Source organism: Bos indicus x Bos taurus, chromosome 14, assembly GCF_003369695.1.
Source record: "Bos indicus x Bos taurus breed Angus x Brahman F1 hybrid chromosome 14, Bos_hybrid_MaternalHap_v2.0, whole genome shotgun sequence".
Classification (NCBI taxonomy): Eukaryota; Metazoa; Chordata; class Mammalia; order Artiodactyla; family Bovidae; genus Bos; species Bos indicus x Bos taurus.
The window spans coordinates 16,554,998-16,571,567 of NC_040089.1; the positions used below are offsets into that span (position 1 = coordinate 16,554,998).

Sequence of the window (16,570 nt, forward strand, 5' to 3'; positions counted from 1 at the left end):
CCCTGGCAGCTCTACAGCCCTCCAGCATGGCTCTAATTCTTATATTTGGAGATTGCATCCTACTCCATCACCATCAGCATTCTCCTTCTCTTCTTCCTCCCCCTCCTCTTTCTTCTCCCTCCTTTTGTCCTCTCTCTCTCTCTCCTGCCCACACTCTGCTCCTGGAGCAACACAGTTTGCCTATTTCCTCTAGCTCAAGCCTCTCTGATGGGAAAAATTGGAAAAAATAAAACAGAAAAGCAAGCCTAAACTATTAAAAAAAAAATAATGAACTGAAGAACAGTCATCAGGGCTCTGGTGAGAAGCAGGTGTGACCCACAAGAGTACTGCCCTGGCCACTTTAAAACAGAAGCCCCTGCGATAAGGAGGATCCATGATGCTTTGGTCTTCCCCAAGTCTGGAAACCCTGGGGGTGCTCCACAAATATCTAAAGCAATTTTCATCACAGAGACCATAACCCTGGAGCCTGGAGGAGGAACTCACAGCCCTCCTCCAGCAATCCTGCCCGCAGATGGAGGAAAGAGAGACCAACTGAGCAATGCCCTTGGGCCCCCATGTTCTGGCTTCCCTGTGACCATCTGCCACCTTAAACTCACCCAGAACTATCTTCAGTGACTTTTCCCAGGTCACAGCAACCTGTTTACAGACATCTAGAATTCCCAGGCACTTTTAGGACAAGGGACTCGGGATGTGTCCAAGTGGGCAGCAAAGTCTTGTCTAAGAGAAGCTGTTCCTCCAAATCTATTTCTGCCCATGTAAACATTTGCCAAGGAAACAAGGCATGTGGGCATGCGCCGGCCCCACAGGCCCTCGGGTTGCTGCAAAAGGCAAATGGAAAGTCACATGTCATAACAGTGGAAAGTACATACGCAACTATTCTTAGCCCTGGAATGTATACACGGTCTCTCTGCCCAGCAGTTCTTTCACAAAGCTCTAGAAAACTGTGAAAGTGCCTTCAGCATAAACAAATCCAGAATTCTCCCAGGACAAATTATTTGCCAGCTTAAGGAAAGGCCTGGGTTTATGGTTTCACTTGGAGCCAGAGGTGGAAAGTCTCCGGAGGGACCAGCTGCGGCAGGTATCGGTGGTTATCACTGCAGGAAAACGAGGTAAATAGCTCTAATGTTTAATTCTTCTGCAGGTGGACGGGTGGCCAGATGTCATCCAATAAACCCTGCCCAGGGTATCGTCTGGTCTCTGCTTTCTATTTATCTCATTTTAAAAACAAAACCCACAACGCTCTGTGAGGTCATGTTTAAAAATAAGAACAAAACATTGCAAAGATCCATTTCCATCCCTCATTTCTGTCTTGATACCAGAGGCCACGCCCCCAGCATGACATCCGTGGCTAATGACTAACACCCAGAAAGATGTTTGGATGAGTTTACTAAGTAAGAGATATGCTAAGAATCTGGAGAAAGGTCCACAAACTTCTGCTTCAAATGCACAGACTGTCATCTTGCTTTAAGCTAACGTTTCAGCCCCTGTGACCACTTGCCACCTTCAACTCTCCCAACTTACCCAACCATCTTCTCTCTCTTTTTTAAATTGTTTTTCTTTTCTTTTCTTTTTTCAGATTGTCTGCAGATGCTATTTCTCTGTTACCTTTGAGAATAATCATAACCGAATACAGAGATTTTCACTGTGAGGCCCATACATTAGGTGATCCCATTTTCCAGTCTTCACTAAGCAGTATTCTTGGCAGTACCCACAAACAACTTAGTGAATGGACAAATAGATGTGCTCTAAATCTCGGAGCTGCCACAGCTTAACCCTCCAGGACGACCTCCCTCTTGGGACTTCTCCCCGTCTTTGCAGGATGGACACGGAGTCATCAGAGGGGCTCCTCTTCAAAGACCATGACTTTTCCTCTGACCTGCTGAGGCAGCTCAATGACTTGAGGCAAAATCGGATCCTGACTGATGTGAGCATCTGCGCCGGGTCCTGGGAGGTCCCCTGCCACCGCAACGTGCTGGCCTCCAGCAGTCCCTACTTCAGGGCCATGTTCTGCAGCAACTTCCGGGAGAGCCGAGAGGCCAAGGTCCAGCTGAAAGGCGTCGATGCCTCGACTCTGGAGCGAATCGTCCTGTATGTGTACACGGGCGAGGTGCACATCACTGTGGAAAGTGTCCTGCCCCTGATGGAGGCCGCGTCCATGCTGCAGTACCCCAAGCTGCTCGAGGCCTGCTCCTCCTTCCTCCAGAGCCAGCTGACCCCCAGCAACTGCCTGGGCATGACCAGACTCTCCGAAATCTTTAGCTGTGAGACCCTCCGGAAGAAAGCCAGGGAGGTGGCCCTGACATATTTTCCAGAGGTGGCCGCGTCGGCTGACCTGAAGGAGCTCTGTGCCCTGGAACTGAGAGACTACCTGGGGGACGATGGGCTGTGTGGGGAGGAGGAGAAGGTGTTCGAGGCCCTCATGGTTTGGATCAAGCATGACCTCCAGACCCGGAAGCGATACATGCAGGACCTGTTCAAGCAGGTCAGGCTGCAGTACGTCCACCCGGCCTTCTTCCACCACTTCATCGCCAACGACGCCCTCCTCCAATCCTCGCCCCCCTGCCAGACCATCCTGGAGACCGCCAAGAGGCAGGTGTTTTCTCTGTACAGCACCGCTAGTTCCGCAGGCCTCCAACCTCTGTGGCATGTCCCACCAAGAAACTCTTACCAAGACTTCCTCATCCTCTTGGGTGGAAGGAAAGACAACCAGCAGACCACCAGGGATGTCCTGCTGTACGACGGACAGACCGGCCGGTGGCAGAGCCTTGCCAAACTCCCAGCCCGCCTGTACAAGGCCTCAGCCGTCTCCTTGCACCGCAGCATCTACATGCTTGGGGGCATGGCTGTGGGAAAGAGTGTGCCCAGTGCCAAGGTCTATGTCTTCTCCCTGAAACTCAATCAGTGGAGGCCAGGGCAGCCCATGCTGGCGGCCCGCTACTCCCACAGAAGCGCTGCCCACAAGAACTTCATCTTCTCCATCGGGGGGATTGGCGAGGGGCATGAGGTCATGGGCTCCGTGGAGAGATATGACAGCGTCGGCAACGTCTGGGAGAGGATGGCCAGCATGCCAGTGGGGGTCCTCCACCCTGCGGTCGCTGTGAAAGACCAGAGACTCTACCTTTTCGGAGGAGAAGACATCATGCAGAACCCTGTGCGCCTTATCCAGGTAAACAGTACTTGCTACCATACATGTGCACACACACACACACACACACACATGTATGCATACATGTATCCAGGTAAATGGTCCTTCCCACCATGCCTGCACACACCTACACACACACACACACGTATACATGTACGCATGTATGTATCCAGGTAAATGGTCCTTCCCACCATACCTGGACGCATGCGCACACACACACACACACGTATACATGTATGTATGCATGCATGTATCCAGGTAAATGGTTCTTCCCACTATGTCTACACACAAGCACATGCACACACACACACACACACATGTACAAATGCATACATGACACATATACTCATACACACGTGTGTGCACTGCATGCACACACATGTATACATATCAGATCAGATCAGTCGCTCAGTCTGTCCGACTCTTTGCGACCCCATGAATCGCAGCACGCCAGGCCTCCCTGTCCATCAGCAACTCCTGGAGTTCACTGAGACTCACGTCCATCGAGTCAGTGATGCCATCCAGCCATCTCATCCTCTGTCGTCCCCTTCTCCTCCTGTCCCCAATCCCTCCCAGCATATGGATGTGTGCAAACACATGTATACATACACAAATACATGGATACACATATAAACACATACATATGCACATACATACATATAATACATGCTTGTTAGTTTCAGGGGAAGGAAAAAGGAGGAAGAGAGGGAGGAAGGAATGAAGAAAGTTTAATTTAAGCAAGATTTTATCCATTTATGAATTCTTTTGTGTAAGGTTAATACATACAAAGGTACATCAGATACATCTAAAGAATCTAGCCAGACTACATCAAATGTCAGATAGTGAAGTTCTACAGGTCTTCCCAGGTGGCTTAGTGATAAAGAATCTGCCTGCCAAGAAGGAGACACGAGTTCAATCCCTGGGTCAGAAAGATCCCCTGGAGTAGGAAATGGCAACCCACTCCAGTATTTTTGCCCGGAGAATTCCATGGACTGAGAAGCCTGGTGGGCTACCGTCCATGGGGTCAAAGAGTTGAACACGACTGAGCGACCGAACAACAGAATAGAAATATTGCAGATGCTCCTAACCCAAATCAGTAAGGCCTTAAAAGAAGATTCCCGAGCCCTGGTCCATAGTCTGTTACCAAAAGCCCAGGAGCCAGACCTCAGATATGCTGAATCAAAATCTGAATCTCCATGTGTGGGATCCTGACATTGACTGTTATTAAAGTTTACAGGAGATTCTAAGGCACAGCCAGGTTGTGGAACCCCTGCCTTAAATGATAGGCAGATGCTCATTTCACTTACAGGTTCCCTGAGAAGTGTGATTAATAAAGATCAAAATGTCATAATATTGGGTGTTTTCCAACTTTATGCACATTCTAATCTCTGTAATTCACCTTTAATAAAAAGCCTCTCTTTATTTTATTTTTTTTACTTTTTGGTCACGCATGTGGCATGTGGGACCTTGGTTCCCCAACTGGGAATTGAATCCAAGCCCCCTGCATTGGAAGCACAGAGTCCCAACCACTGGACCACCAGGGAAGTCCCTCTCCTAAAGATGATCAAGAAGGCCCCTGAGATCTGCTCTGTTCATTTAGAGGAGTTACACTGGGTGCCCTGGGGACACGGACAGGAGCTGTAAATCCCACTTACTCTCCAGGAGCTTAGGAGAGAACTGAGATTCAGATGCTGAATAGAGGGGTGCTCTAAGATCAGATCAGATCACATCAGTCGCTCAGTCGTGTCCGACTCTTTGCGACCCCATGAATCGCAGCACACCAGGCCTCCCTGTCCATCACCAACTCCCGGAGTTCACTCAGACTCACGTCCATCGAATCAGTGATGCCATCCAGCCATCTCATCCTCTGTCGTCCCCTTCTCCTCCTGCCCCCAATCCCTCCCAGCATCAGAGTCTTTTCCAATGAGTCAACTCTTCGCATGAGGTGGCCAAAGTACCGGAGTTTCAGCTTTAGCATCACTCTTTCCAAAGAAATCCCAGGGCTGATCTCCTTTAGAATGGACTGGTTGGATCTCCTTGCAGTCCAAGGGACTCTCAAGAGTCTTCTCCAACACCACAGTTCAAAAGCATCAATTCTTCGGCACTCAGCCTTCTTCACAGTCCAACCCTCACATCCATACATGACCACAGGAAAAACCATAGCCTTGACTAGACAAACCTTTGTTGGCAAAGTAATGTCTCTGCTTTTGAATATGCTATCTAGGTTGGTCATAACTATCCTTCCAAGGAGTAAGCGTCTTTTAATTTCATGGCTGCAGTCACCATCTGCAGTGATTTTGGAGCCCAGAAAAATAAAGTCTGACACTGTTCCCACTGTTTCCCCATCTATATCCCATGAAGTGGTGGGACCAGATGCCATGATCTTCATTTTCTGAATGTTGAGCTTTAAGCCAACTTTTTCACTCTCCACTTTCACTTTCATCAAGAGGCTTTTGAGGGGTCCCCTAAACCAGTCTGGAGGGAATCTAGGAGGGTGTGAGGATGCAGAGGCCTTTGGCAAGAACTCTGTGAGGTTGGTGTAAGTGGACTTTAGCAGAGAGGCAAAAGAAGAGAGAAGGAGGTGAGGATGGAGGGTAAAAGAGGAAGAGGACACATGGTGGACACAGGACTCTGACATGGACCGAGATGGGCAGGCAGCTTCTCTGAGCAGATAAGTGCCATCAGGAGGAGGAGTCAGACTCTTCTACTGAGGAGGGGTGGTGTTCCTGGGTAAGGGGATAGCTGGCAGAAGACCCTAAGCAGAAAGGGGATGAAGCCCATCCCAAGAGGAACCAAAAGCTTGACAAGATGGTTGTAACACAGAGGAAGGGGCAGAAAGGTTGTGCACCAAGGTGGAGCTGGGGGTGGTCAGTCCCCCTGTAATCTCCATCAGCCCCCTTCCCAGGTCATACTGAGCAACTCCCTCTACCCAGATTGCTGCCCCTGAGCCCTTTCTACAGAAATTCTAGAACATTCTTAGGGGATGAGTATTTGTGTTGATGAGGCTGGTCTGGCTTTTCAGGCCTTGTCAAGGAATTGGTGTTCAATCCTGAGAGTAGCAGGGTAGGTGAAGTAGTCGAATTCACATTTTTAGAACTTCCTTTGGACGCTTCATGGGCTTCCCTGGTGCCTCACCTGGTAAAGAATCTACCCGCAATGTGGGAGATCTGGGTTTGATCCCTGGGTTGGGAAGATCCCCTAGAGAAGGGAAAGGCTACCAACTCCAGTATTCTGGCCTGGAGAATTCCATGGACTGTATAGTCCATGGGGTTGCAAAGAGTTGGGCATGACTGAGAGACTTTCACTTCACTTGGATGCTTCATGGAGAAGGAACTGGAGGAGGCCTGAGAAGACAAAGGAAGGAGAACTGGCAGATCTTTCTAGAGGTCCAGGCAAGGTCCAGGATGATGGCAGCTTGGACTAAGTTGGTGCCAGAGATGACACAGAAAAGTAATCATTTCTATTCAATCCTTTCCTTGTTTTTCTCTTCCCATCACTTCTCCAGCCCATATTTCCCACTCCTCCCTGACCATCTAGGCAGACTCTAAGCCTGTTCCAGATTTCACTCGTGTACTTGAGCCAAGAGAGACACATTCTGTACCCCTCCAAACTCTGGCCACACCACTCAGATTTATAATAAAGTGCTTCTATGAAAAGCTAGAGACCCTCCTGTTTAAAAAAAAAACAAAGCTGTTTTTCAAAATTAAGTCAACAAATACGTTGATGATGTTCACATTACAAAATTGTTATGAATTATTAAGAATAAATGCAAAGCTCAAAAGAGTTTATAAGCTACTTCATTCAGAAATGCACAAGACAATCAAACAAGAATCTTAAAAAACTGAAAACCAAAACCCAAAACACTAACATGTGAGTGATCCTTTCACCCTGCAGTCCGGAGAAGGGGAAAATGGGAAAAGTATCAGTTTGGAAGCTCCTCTTATCTGCTTAGCATTTAGCTTTGTCATGGAAGTTGTACTCATTCAGATACATAGTTCGGGATGAATGCTTGGGTTACTTGAAGGGGAAGGTTGGGTTTTCAGATATAGGGACAAAGATTTCTTCATCCGATGGTTTACCTGCACGCAAGCATTCTTTTAAAGGACTAAACTGCTGTGGAGGGGCCGGGGCGGGGGGTTGGAGGGGGAATGGGGGGGTTACTGTGCAAATTGTGTATGTAGATGTACCTTTCTACCTGGCCTTCTTTCCGCTTCTATGGCTGGAGGGCATTAGTCAAACCCTCTACTGTAACAAAGTATCACTTCCTCCAGGGTGACAAACCATCCTTTGTTGTCCTTGCCTCAGCCTCTCTGAGGGTATCATGAGAATTATGAGCAAATGTTTAATCTATTTTTGAAACCATCCTCAAAACTGCTAAAGAAGAGCGAGCCAGGAGGCAGTTACTCAAGTAAAATGCAATCAGTGTTTGCTTTCCTCCAAGGATCCATTTTTCAGAGTGTCACCTGCATATCTGCAGGTGGTTTAAAACACAAAGCTTGCCAGCCATTGTAGTTGAACCTCTCTAGCTGTGGCCTCTTCTATGCTTCACCAACTTTGAGAACTGACAGAGACTTCAAGAGAGCTTCAGTCTCAAAAGCCTCCATCAAGAAGAGCCACACAGGAGAAAAAGGAACCCTCCTGCACTGTTGGAACGGTATGGCGGTGGTGGCGGCGGGAGTTTCGTTGCCAAGTCAAGTCCGACTCTTGTGACCCCGTGGACTGTAGCCTGCCAGGCTTTTCTGTCCTTCAGGTTTCTTAGGCAAGAATGGGTTGCCATTTCCTTCTCCATGGGATTTTTCTGACCCAGAGATCAAACGCATATCTCCTGCACTGCAGGCAGATTCTTTACCGATGCGCCACCAAGGATACCCATGGAGAACAGTATGGAAGTTCCTTAAAAAACAGAAATAGTGTTATCATACGATCCTGCAATCCCACTTGTGGATGTATATCTGGAGAAAACCATAATTCAGAAAGATACATGACTCCAATATTCATTGCAGCAGTATTTGCAACAGTTAAGACATGGAAGCAACCTAAATGTTCATCAACAAATGAATAAACATGGGGTACATATATACAATGGAATATTACTCAGCCATAAAAAAGAATGAAATAATGCCATTTGTGCAACATGGATGGACCTAGAAGTTATCATATTAAGTGAAGTAAGTCAGACAGAGAAAGACAATCATATAATATCACTTACATGGGGAATCTTTAAAAAAAAAAAGAGAGAGAGAGATACAAATGAACATATTTACAATACAAAAACATAGAAAACAAACTTACAGTTACCAAAGGAGAAAGCTGGGGTGGCAGGCAAATAAATTAGGAAATTGGGATTAACATATATACACTACTATATATAAAATAGATAACCAACAATACCTGAAACCAACACAATATTGTAAATCAACTATACTTCGATTTTTAAAAACCTACAAAAAGGACTTCTCTGGTGGTCCAGTGACTCTGAGCTTCCATTGCAGGGGGCATGGGTTCAAGCCATGGTTGAGGAACTAAGATCCAGTATGCTTTGCATGGTGTGGCCAAAAATACAAACAGTTACCAAATATCTTTAAACACTACGGATTCTTTACCAGCTGAGCTACCAGGGAAGCTCGACTAAGCACCAGATATCTTTAAACACTACTAATACTGTAATAAATGCAAATTAGAGTAGTACATAATTTTTTAAAATCTTTTAAAAAGAAAAGAAAAGCCATACCTCCATGGCCCCAAGCAGAGCCATGAGTGTGGTAAACAAAAGCATGGACTCTGGGCTCTTCCACTCAGTCTAGCTGTGTGACCCTGGGCATGTTACTTAACCTCTCTCAGCCTCAATGGTCTAATCTGAAAAATGGAGGGAAGTAGTGGTATCCACGTCATAGGATGGTTGTGAAGATCAAATTTGATAAAATTAGAAAATATAAGGCCTTTAATATTAAAAAGCAGAGACATTACTTTGCCAACAAAGGTCCATCTAGTCAAGGCTATGGTTTTTCCAGTAGTCATATGGATGTGAGAGTTGGACCATAAAGAAAGTTGAGCACTGAAGAATTGATGCTTTTGAACTGTGGTGTTGGAGAAGACTCTTGAGAGTCCCTTGGACTGCAAGGAGATCCAACCAGTCCATTCTAAAGGAAACCAGTCATGAATATTCATTGGAAGGACTAATGTTGAAGCTGAAGCTCCAATATTTTGGCCACCTGATGCCAAGAACAGACTCATGTGAACAGACCCTGATGCTGGAAAACATTGAAGGTGGGAGGAGAAGGGGACAACAGAAGATGAGATGGTTGGATGGCATCACTGACTCGACGGATATGAGTTTGAGTAAACTCCAGGTGTAGGTGATGGACAGGGAGGCCTGGCATGCTGCAGTCCAGGGGATCGCTAAGAGTCGGATAAGACTGAGCAACTGAACTGAACTGAATATGGCAGCAATTATAATTCAAACAAAGAATTTTCCATGAAGAATATTGGAAAGTTTTTGTTCCTGCTTTTCTTATGTGAAGTCCATCCCACATCTCTCATGAACTAACTTACATTTGATATTTAAACTTTAAACTGAGGGATTTAATAGGAGCACATGTCTGGGAAGGCTTCCCCAGTGGCTCAGCAGCAAAGAGTCCACCTGTGATGCAAAAGACCGAGGAGATGCGGGCTTGATCCCTGGGTCAGGAAGATCCCCTGGAGGAGGAAATGGCAACCCGTTCCAGTATTCTTGCCTAGATAATCCCACGGACAGAGGAGCCTGGCGAGCTACAGTCCACCGGGTCGCAAAGAATTGGACACGACTGAAGTGACTGAGCATGCACACACACGTCTGAGAATCATGATTTGCTGCTCTATTTCAGACCAAGGCCAAGAAATCCTGCCCCCATCTGTTTACTCTTTCTTCCTTTTCTCATGCTTCCTTTTTTTTTTTTTTCTCTTTCTATAATTCTAATGACTTTCAGGCATGACCTGTTCAAAAGCCTTCCTCGTTTAGACCCAAATTTATTCTTGGCCCTAAGACCCTCTCAGATAGACTGGAACATGTTGAAATCTAAACATGAGCCAGAAATAAAAATGATTCAAAGATCATTGGTTTTATGCAAGTCCAAGTTGCTCCATTTCTCATTGAAAATAAAGAAATGTTCCAAGCAAGGTAAGCAAACACATACTATCAACTCAAATGCATAACTCTCAGTCCTTTCCACAGAAGCACAGGCACTGATCTCATGGGCCACATAAAGACCAATTTCTGATAACAGTTTCTTCATTCTGTTATATAATTATATTTTGTTTATTGATGGTAAGATACCTGTATTTTCAGAACCAGAGAAAAAATGCAAAGAAAGAGAAATCACTGCTCTTCTACGCTCTTAACTACTTCTACTTCTTAAAAACATATATCACTTTAAAATGCAGTGCCGTGATTTTATTTCTCCCTCAGGTTTATCACATTTCCAGAAACACATGGTTCAAAATGGAGACGAGAATGATCAAGAATGTGTGTGCCCCTGCCGTGGTGCTTGGGGAGAGGATTGTCATCGTGGGAGGTAAGTTTGAATGGAGGATCATGAGGCCAGACATGAACCTGGCATCTTTCCTGGGTAAAAGGGTAACTGATAGACAGGTATTGTCCTATAAGACAGCCTTTTTAAAAGCACATAACTGAACCACTTTGCTGTATACCTGGAAGTAACACAACATTGTAAGTCAACTCTACCCCCGAATATAAAATAAAAATTAGATTAAAAAAATAAGGAAATAAAATAAAAGCAGATCCATCCAGCTAGGGGAGTGTGGATGACTTGACAAAGCTATTTTCTCATCCAGAAGTCTCTCCATCTTTATCTGTAAAAAAGGAATGAAATCATGTAATATCTATTTCACAGAATTGTGATCATAAAATGTGCTCACCTATCTAAACCACTTAGCACTATCCCAGACCCAGGGCAAAAACCAAAAAAAAAAAAATGCTATTGTAAATAAGACTAGCTGCTAAGGGATAATTTCTCTGCAATTGCAGGATGTTACAGTTAAGAGGGCTGGTTGGGGTGGGGTGGGGGGCAGATAGACCTGGGTTCAAACCCTGACTCTGCCTGTCACTAATGGTCTGTATGCTCTTAGGCACATTTTTAATCTCTTTGTGCTTGTGTCTGCTGATCTGTAAAATGGGGGTCCTAAAAGTACCCACTAGATAAGGCTGTTGTGGGGACCCATTTCTGAGTTCCCAAAGCTCCTTCTTGGAATTGTTAAGGCTCTTGAATGAGCATATGTAAAAGATGAAAAGCTAATGAAGCTGAGAGGCCCCTGGAATCTCTGTTCTCAATTTAAGGATGACATGTGCACTGCCTTCACTTTGAGTTAAGATGCAGAGACTTGGGACTCTCCTGGCATCCAGTGGTTAAGACCCCACACTTCTACTGCAGAGGGCACAAGCTCAATCCCTGGTTGGGGAACTAAGATCTCACATACCACGCAGCATGACTAAAAACAAAATTAAAAAAAAAAGATGCAGAGACTCAAGTCAGATAGATCCAGGTCCAGACCCCAGCTTAATGAAACATTCCATGCTTTAGTTCAAAGTATAGCCTCAGGGTTAGGCGATGGCAGAGATCAGACAGGTCCCCGGACCACCCGCCTCCAGTCCCAACTAAGCATCGCTGACCTTCTCGATATGCCATTTGGTTTTCAGGTTACACGAGGAGGATCCTTGCTTATGACCCTCAATCCAACAAATTTGTCAAATGCGCGGACATGAAAGACCGGAGGATGCATCACGGAGCCACGGTGATGGGAAACAAGCTCTACGTGACGGGCGGGCGGCGGCTGACCACGGACTGTAGCATCGAGGACTCGGCCTCCTTCGACTGCTACGACCCCGAGACGGACACCTGGACGTCCCAGGGGCAGCTGCCCCACAAGCTCTTTGACCACGCCTGCCTCACCCTCCAGTGCATCCCCCACCACTCCACCGTCCCCTGGGTTCCATGAGAAACTGAGAAGTCATCTGTCCTAGTCAAGATGCTCTGGTTGCAAGAGACAGAGCCCAGCTCCAAAAAGCTTAACCCTAGAGGGGTGCAGGGGGAGCTAACAGGAGGGAAAGTTGCAGCGCCTGGAGACCTGGGACCACGCACACTGCTGACAGAACTCTGTCTCTCGCTCGATCTCTGTCTCTCTGTGTCTTTTCTCGCTCTCTCTCTCTCTGCCTCCCTCCTTACCTACCTCATCTGTAGGCTTCTTTATCCACACAGTGTGGGAACAATGGCGACTGATAAATCCTGACCCACACTCTCTAGCTTCAGAAGAGAACTTTACCACTATCCATATAATAACTGCTCCCCCAGAACGATGGTGATTGGCCCTTTTTGAATTCCAAGCCTCCCTCTTGAGGAAATCACCATTTCCAGTGACTGTGTTACTCTAGTTGGCTTGTCCTGGATTGTGTCTCTACAGGCCAAGGTGGGGTTAACAGTTGCTGCTGACAACCTATCTAAACTACACATAATGGATAGAAGTAGTTTCCAAGTGCAAGAAAGAAATGCTGAGCCCACAAAACCACATCTTTCCAGAACATCCTGGAAATTCAGAATGAGAGGGCAAAGACACCCAGCAGGGCCCCTGGAAGTCCTTCTTCCGGGGGCATCAGGAACAACAGGCCCTGACTGTTTCTCTGTGGGCTTCCCAGGTGGTTCAAAGGTAGAGCATCCACCTGCCAATGCCGGACACATGGGTTCGATCCCTGGGCGGTGGGGGGGAAGATCCCCTGGAGGAGAAAATGGCAACCCACTCCAGTATTCTTGCCTGGAGAATCCCATGGACAGTGGAGCCTGGTGGGCTACAGTCCACGGGGTCGCAAAGAGTCAGACACAACTGAAGTGACTAAGCACATCCACACACTATTTCTCTGCATTCTAGGATGTAGTGCATTGGAATGCCAGAAACTGGTATCTAGTATTTGCTAAGTTATCTGCACCACCACACAAAAAAAATAAAGTGTGTTTCTGCTGCCAAGTGATGTTTTTCTCCAGCCTCTGGGGAGCTATAAACCTGCAGAATTTATCAAGATTTTCATTTTGATAAATGTTATAAGAATTGCTGTCCTAAGGAAAGCCAACAAATTCCTTCAGAGTTTACCGCAGTCATGGCCCTTCCAATGCCAGGGCTGGCCATTTCTGTATGGCCCTCTTTATCTCAAAGTGTCTCCACGCTGGCTCAGTCCCACACATGGGAATTAGCTGAAGCTGCTGGCACATTACAATCACCTGGGAAGAAGTCTGAAAATGGGGCCGAGCCTTACTGAGGATGCACAGATGGGGATTCTCAGAGGCAGGGTCAGAGCTTGGGGTTTTTTTTTTTTTTTTTTTTGGTTGTTGTTTTCTTTGGCCACACTATGTGGCTTGCAGGATCTTAGTTCCCCAACTAAGGGGAACTTGCCCACTTGGGGCAACTTGCTTCACTTGCCCACCTTGGCAGTGAAAGTGTGGAGTCCTAACCACTAGACCACCAGGGAAGTCCCCAGAACTCTGTACTTTTGAAAAGCGTCCCGGATGACCGTAACGTACGTGCACTGAGGTCCAGAACCACCACCCTGCTCAGTTGTGGGCGCTGAAGACCTTCATGTGCTGGTCCCAGTCCCATCCTGTCCTGCCAGCCCCGCCCCAGCCCAGTGGCAGAGGCCAAGTCCTCTCTCCACCAAGGGAAGTGTCCAGAATGGGTCTTGATGCCCTGAGCCTGCATCCTGGTGCCCCCAAGCTGAAGCCTTCCTCCCCACCCAGCTCTCCAGGTCCATGGTCCAGACTTTTCTTTTCCTCCCAGTTTGTAGTTTTTGCACTCCTTCTCCTGCTCTGCCCTGCTCCCCAGACCACTTTGCTGTTGTCCAGACACCCTCCCCAGATGGTCAGCACCTGAGCTGTTGGCTGGCCCTACTCCAGCTTTTTCTCTTTGACCCTCTCTGAGTAGGCTCTCAGTCTCACCTCTCCTCTGACCCTGTACTCATGAAGGTGACCAATGACTCCATAAGCCCACACAGGGAGCCCACTGTCCCTTCATGCCTGACTTGACTGGTCAGCAGCATATGACACAGCGGACCCTCCCTCCATCTCGAAATACCTTCCTCGCTCGGCCTCTGGAACAACCATTCTCTTCCTTCTCCCTGCAGTTCATCCTTGTCTCCTTGTTTTCCTGGAGACTATGTGGTGCTTTACTAACCTCAGTGCTTAGCCCTGAGAACTTTTTCAGATCTACTCTCACTCCCTGGATAAAGAGCCTACCTGCCAATGCAGGAGATATAAGAGATGTGGGCTTGATTCCTGGGTCGGGAAGATCCCCTGGAGGAGGAAATGGCAACTCACTCCAGTATTCTTGCCTGGAGAATCCCATGGACAGAGGAGCCTGGCGGGCTACAGTCCATGGGATTACAAAGAGTCAGACACGACTGAAGCAACTTAGCACATCACTCCCTGGGTGCAAAGCTCACCCAGGGCCTGGCCATCCACACTGCCCCACTACTGCTGACTGGCAGCTTTCTCTGTCTCTAGACAGAAGGGAAAGTGGGTTCCACTGCCTACCCTGCATCTCCACACTGATGTTAAGGAGACAGTTCAAACTGAACATGTTCAAGATCAATCTTTTCTCTCCAAGATGACCCCTCCATGGGCTTCTCCATTCTGGGAGAGAACAATACCCTCTCCCAGTTTCTCGGGCCCAAAGCCTCAGACACTCGTCTTGGCTCTTTCTCTCACACCTCCTTCTGTCTGTTCCAAGACTATCCAGAGCCACACGGCGCCTCACCCCCACAGCTCTGCCTCTGGTCCTGGCCGTCACCTTGATTCCAGCTAAACCATCACCATCATTTCCTCACCGGCCTCTCTGCTTCCACTTTGCCCCTGAACCTCTTCTCCACACAGCAGCCTGAGCGCCCTTCAGTTCAGTTCAGCCGCTCAGTTGTGTCTGACTCTTTGCGGCCTCATGGACTGCAACACACCAGGCTTCCCTCTCCGTCGCCAACTCCTGGAGTTTACTCAAACTCATGTCCATTGAGTCGGTGATGCCATCAACCCATCTCATCCTCTGTTGTCCCCTTCTCCTGCCTGCCATGTACCTGGAGTGACCTTCGTTACACACAAAAGTGAGACAGAATCGATCATTCCCCTGTTCCCTCCAGAGCCTTCCCAGCTGTCTCAGGCCACCTGCAGGGATCCGCAAGCTTGCTTCTCCACCAGCTCCGGCCACCTCTCTGCTCTCATCTCCTGATCTCGCCTCCCAATACATCCTCCATTTCTTGTTCGGCCTCAGCCTCCAGCTCACACATTTCCAGCAATTCTCCACTTTCTGTTTCCAAGCTTGCTGTGCCCTCCTCCAGAAAATGCTTGCCCAATTCATAACCATGTGGTTTGCTCCCTGGAGTCTCTGCTGATGCCTCCATCTGATCCATCCACATCTGGTCCTGTCACCAGATGACAACCCTGAAATAGACCCCCAATACCTCCAGCCCCTCTGTCTCCATCACTCCTTCTCTGAGTGCAGCCATCCCCCGCCTCCTACCAGTCTCCTAATAGACTCACTGCTTCCATTCCTGTCCCTCTGATCGTTCCTCAAATAACAGGCAGAGTATTCTTTTAAAAATTCAGTTCTGATTGTTAGGTAGGAGTCCAAAATGGTGGTGGCTAAAAGACAAGGAAGGGAAAAGCCTGCGAAAATAGAACAAAAGAAGGTCTGAGGACCGGAGTGAGGACCTCAGGTAAAACAAACAACACTCCTGGCTAGCCCAATTTACACAGGACAGGCCCAGGGAGAGAGAAACATAAATAGAGGAGCCAAAGCTAGCTCGCTCGCTCTCTCTCTCCCGCGTGCTGGGTCGCTCTTCTCCTCGTGTCTTTGGATTGATGTGCCCTCACGCCTCGAAGATGGATTTTCCTGCTATCTTCTAAATAAAATAGAGCTGTAACACTGAGCTGTAACACTGATTTGTCTAAGAGCTATAACATGGTCCATTCAAGACCTGAGAGCTATAACACGGTCTATCCAAGACCTGAGAGCTGTGACATGCCGAGGGGGCTTTAATGTCCTTCACTCCAAATCTTTGTTGTGACGAGACAAAGAACCAAGGAACATACACTCGCGTGACATGATCATGTTACTTTCCTGTTCAAAATGATGTTAAGTCTTCCAGAGACCTTTGCAAGAATCTAGCCTTTATCTACCCTCCAGGGCTTCTCTGACCCAGCCCCTGCCTTTCTCTCTGACTTTCTCTGACCCAGCCCCTGCCTTTCTCTCTGACTTTCTCTGACCCAGCCCCTGCCTTTCTCTCTGACTTCATCTTTTGCTTCCCCTGCTCCCTACAGTCATCTCTGCTTAGCCATCCTTTCTTAGTCCCCCTCCTCTCTCTTGCCACAGGGCCTTTACACTTATTCTTGGCCTTGCTTA

At 47.5% G+C, this 16,570-nt stretch overlaps 1 protein-coding gene across 1 annotated transcript; it reads left to right on the forward strand.

Annotated features, from left to right (window-relative positions):
* Nucleotides 1-846: 846 nt before the first annotated feature.
* On the forward strand, nt 847-13,156 carry KLHL38 (kelch like family member 38). Its single transcript, XM_027560907.1, has 4 exons — nt 847-1,109; nt 1,577-3,166; nt 10,590-10,695; nt 11,838-13,156. The coding sequence occupies exons 2-4, from the start codon at nt 1,739-1,741 to the stop codon at nt 12,134-12,136; spliced, it is 1,833 nt and encodes a 610-aa protein (XP_027416708.1). The 5' UTR covers nt 847-1,109; nt 1,577-1,738; the 3' UTR covers nt 12,137-13,156.
* The last annotated feature ends 3,414 nt before the right edge of the window (nt 13,157-16,570 follow it).

What these genes read in the sequence shown, in the direction of transcription:
- KLHL38 (XM_027560907.1), top strand. Translation starts at nt 1,739, where the DNA reads ATGTGCTCTAAATCTCGGAGCTGCCACAGCTTAACCCTCCAGGACGAC. An exon ending in ACCCTGTGCGCCTTATCCAG is followed by an intron (nt 3,167 to 10,589) that starts GTAAACAGTACT and finishes TTTCTCCCTCAG; the next exon opens with GTTTATCACATTTCCAGAAA. An exon ending in GAGGATTGTCATCGTGGGAG is followed by an intron (nt 10,696 to 11,837) that starts GTAAGTTTGAAT and finishes TTTGGTTTTCAG; the next exon opens with GTTACACGAGGAGGATCCTT.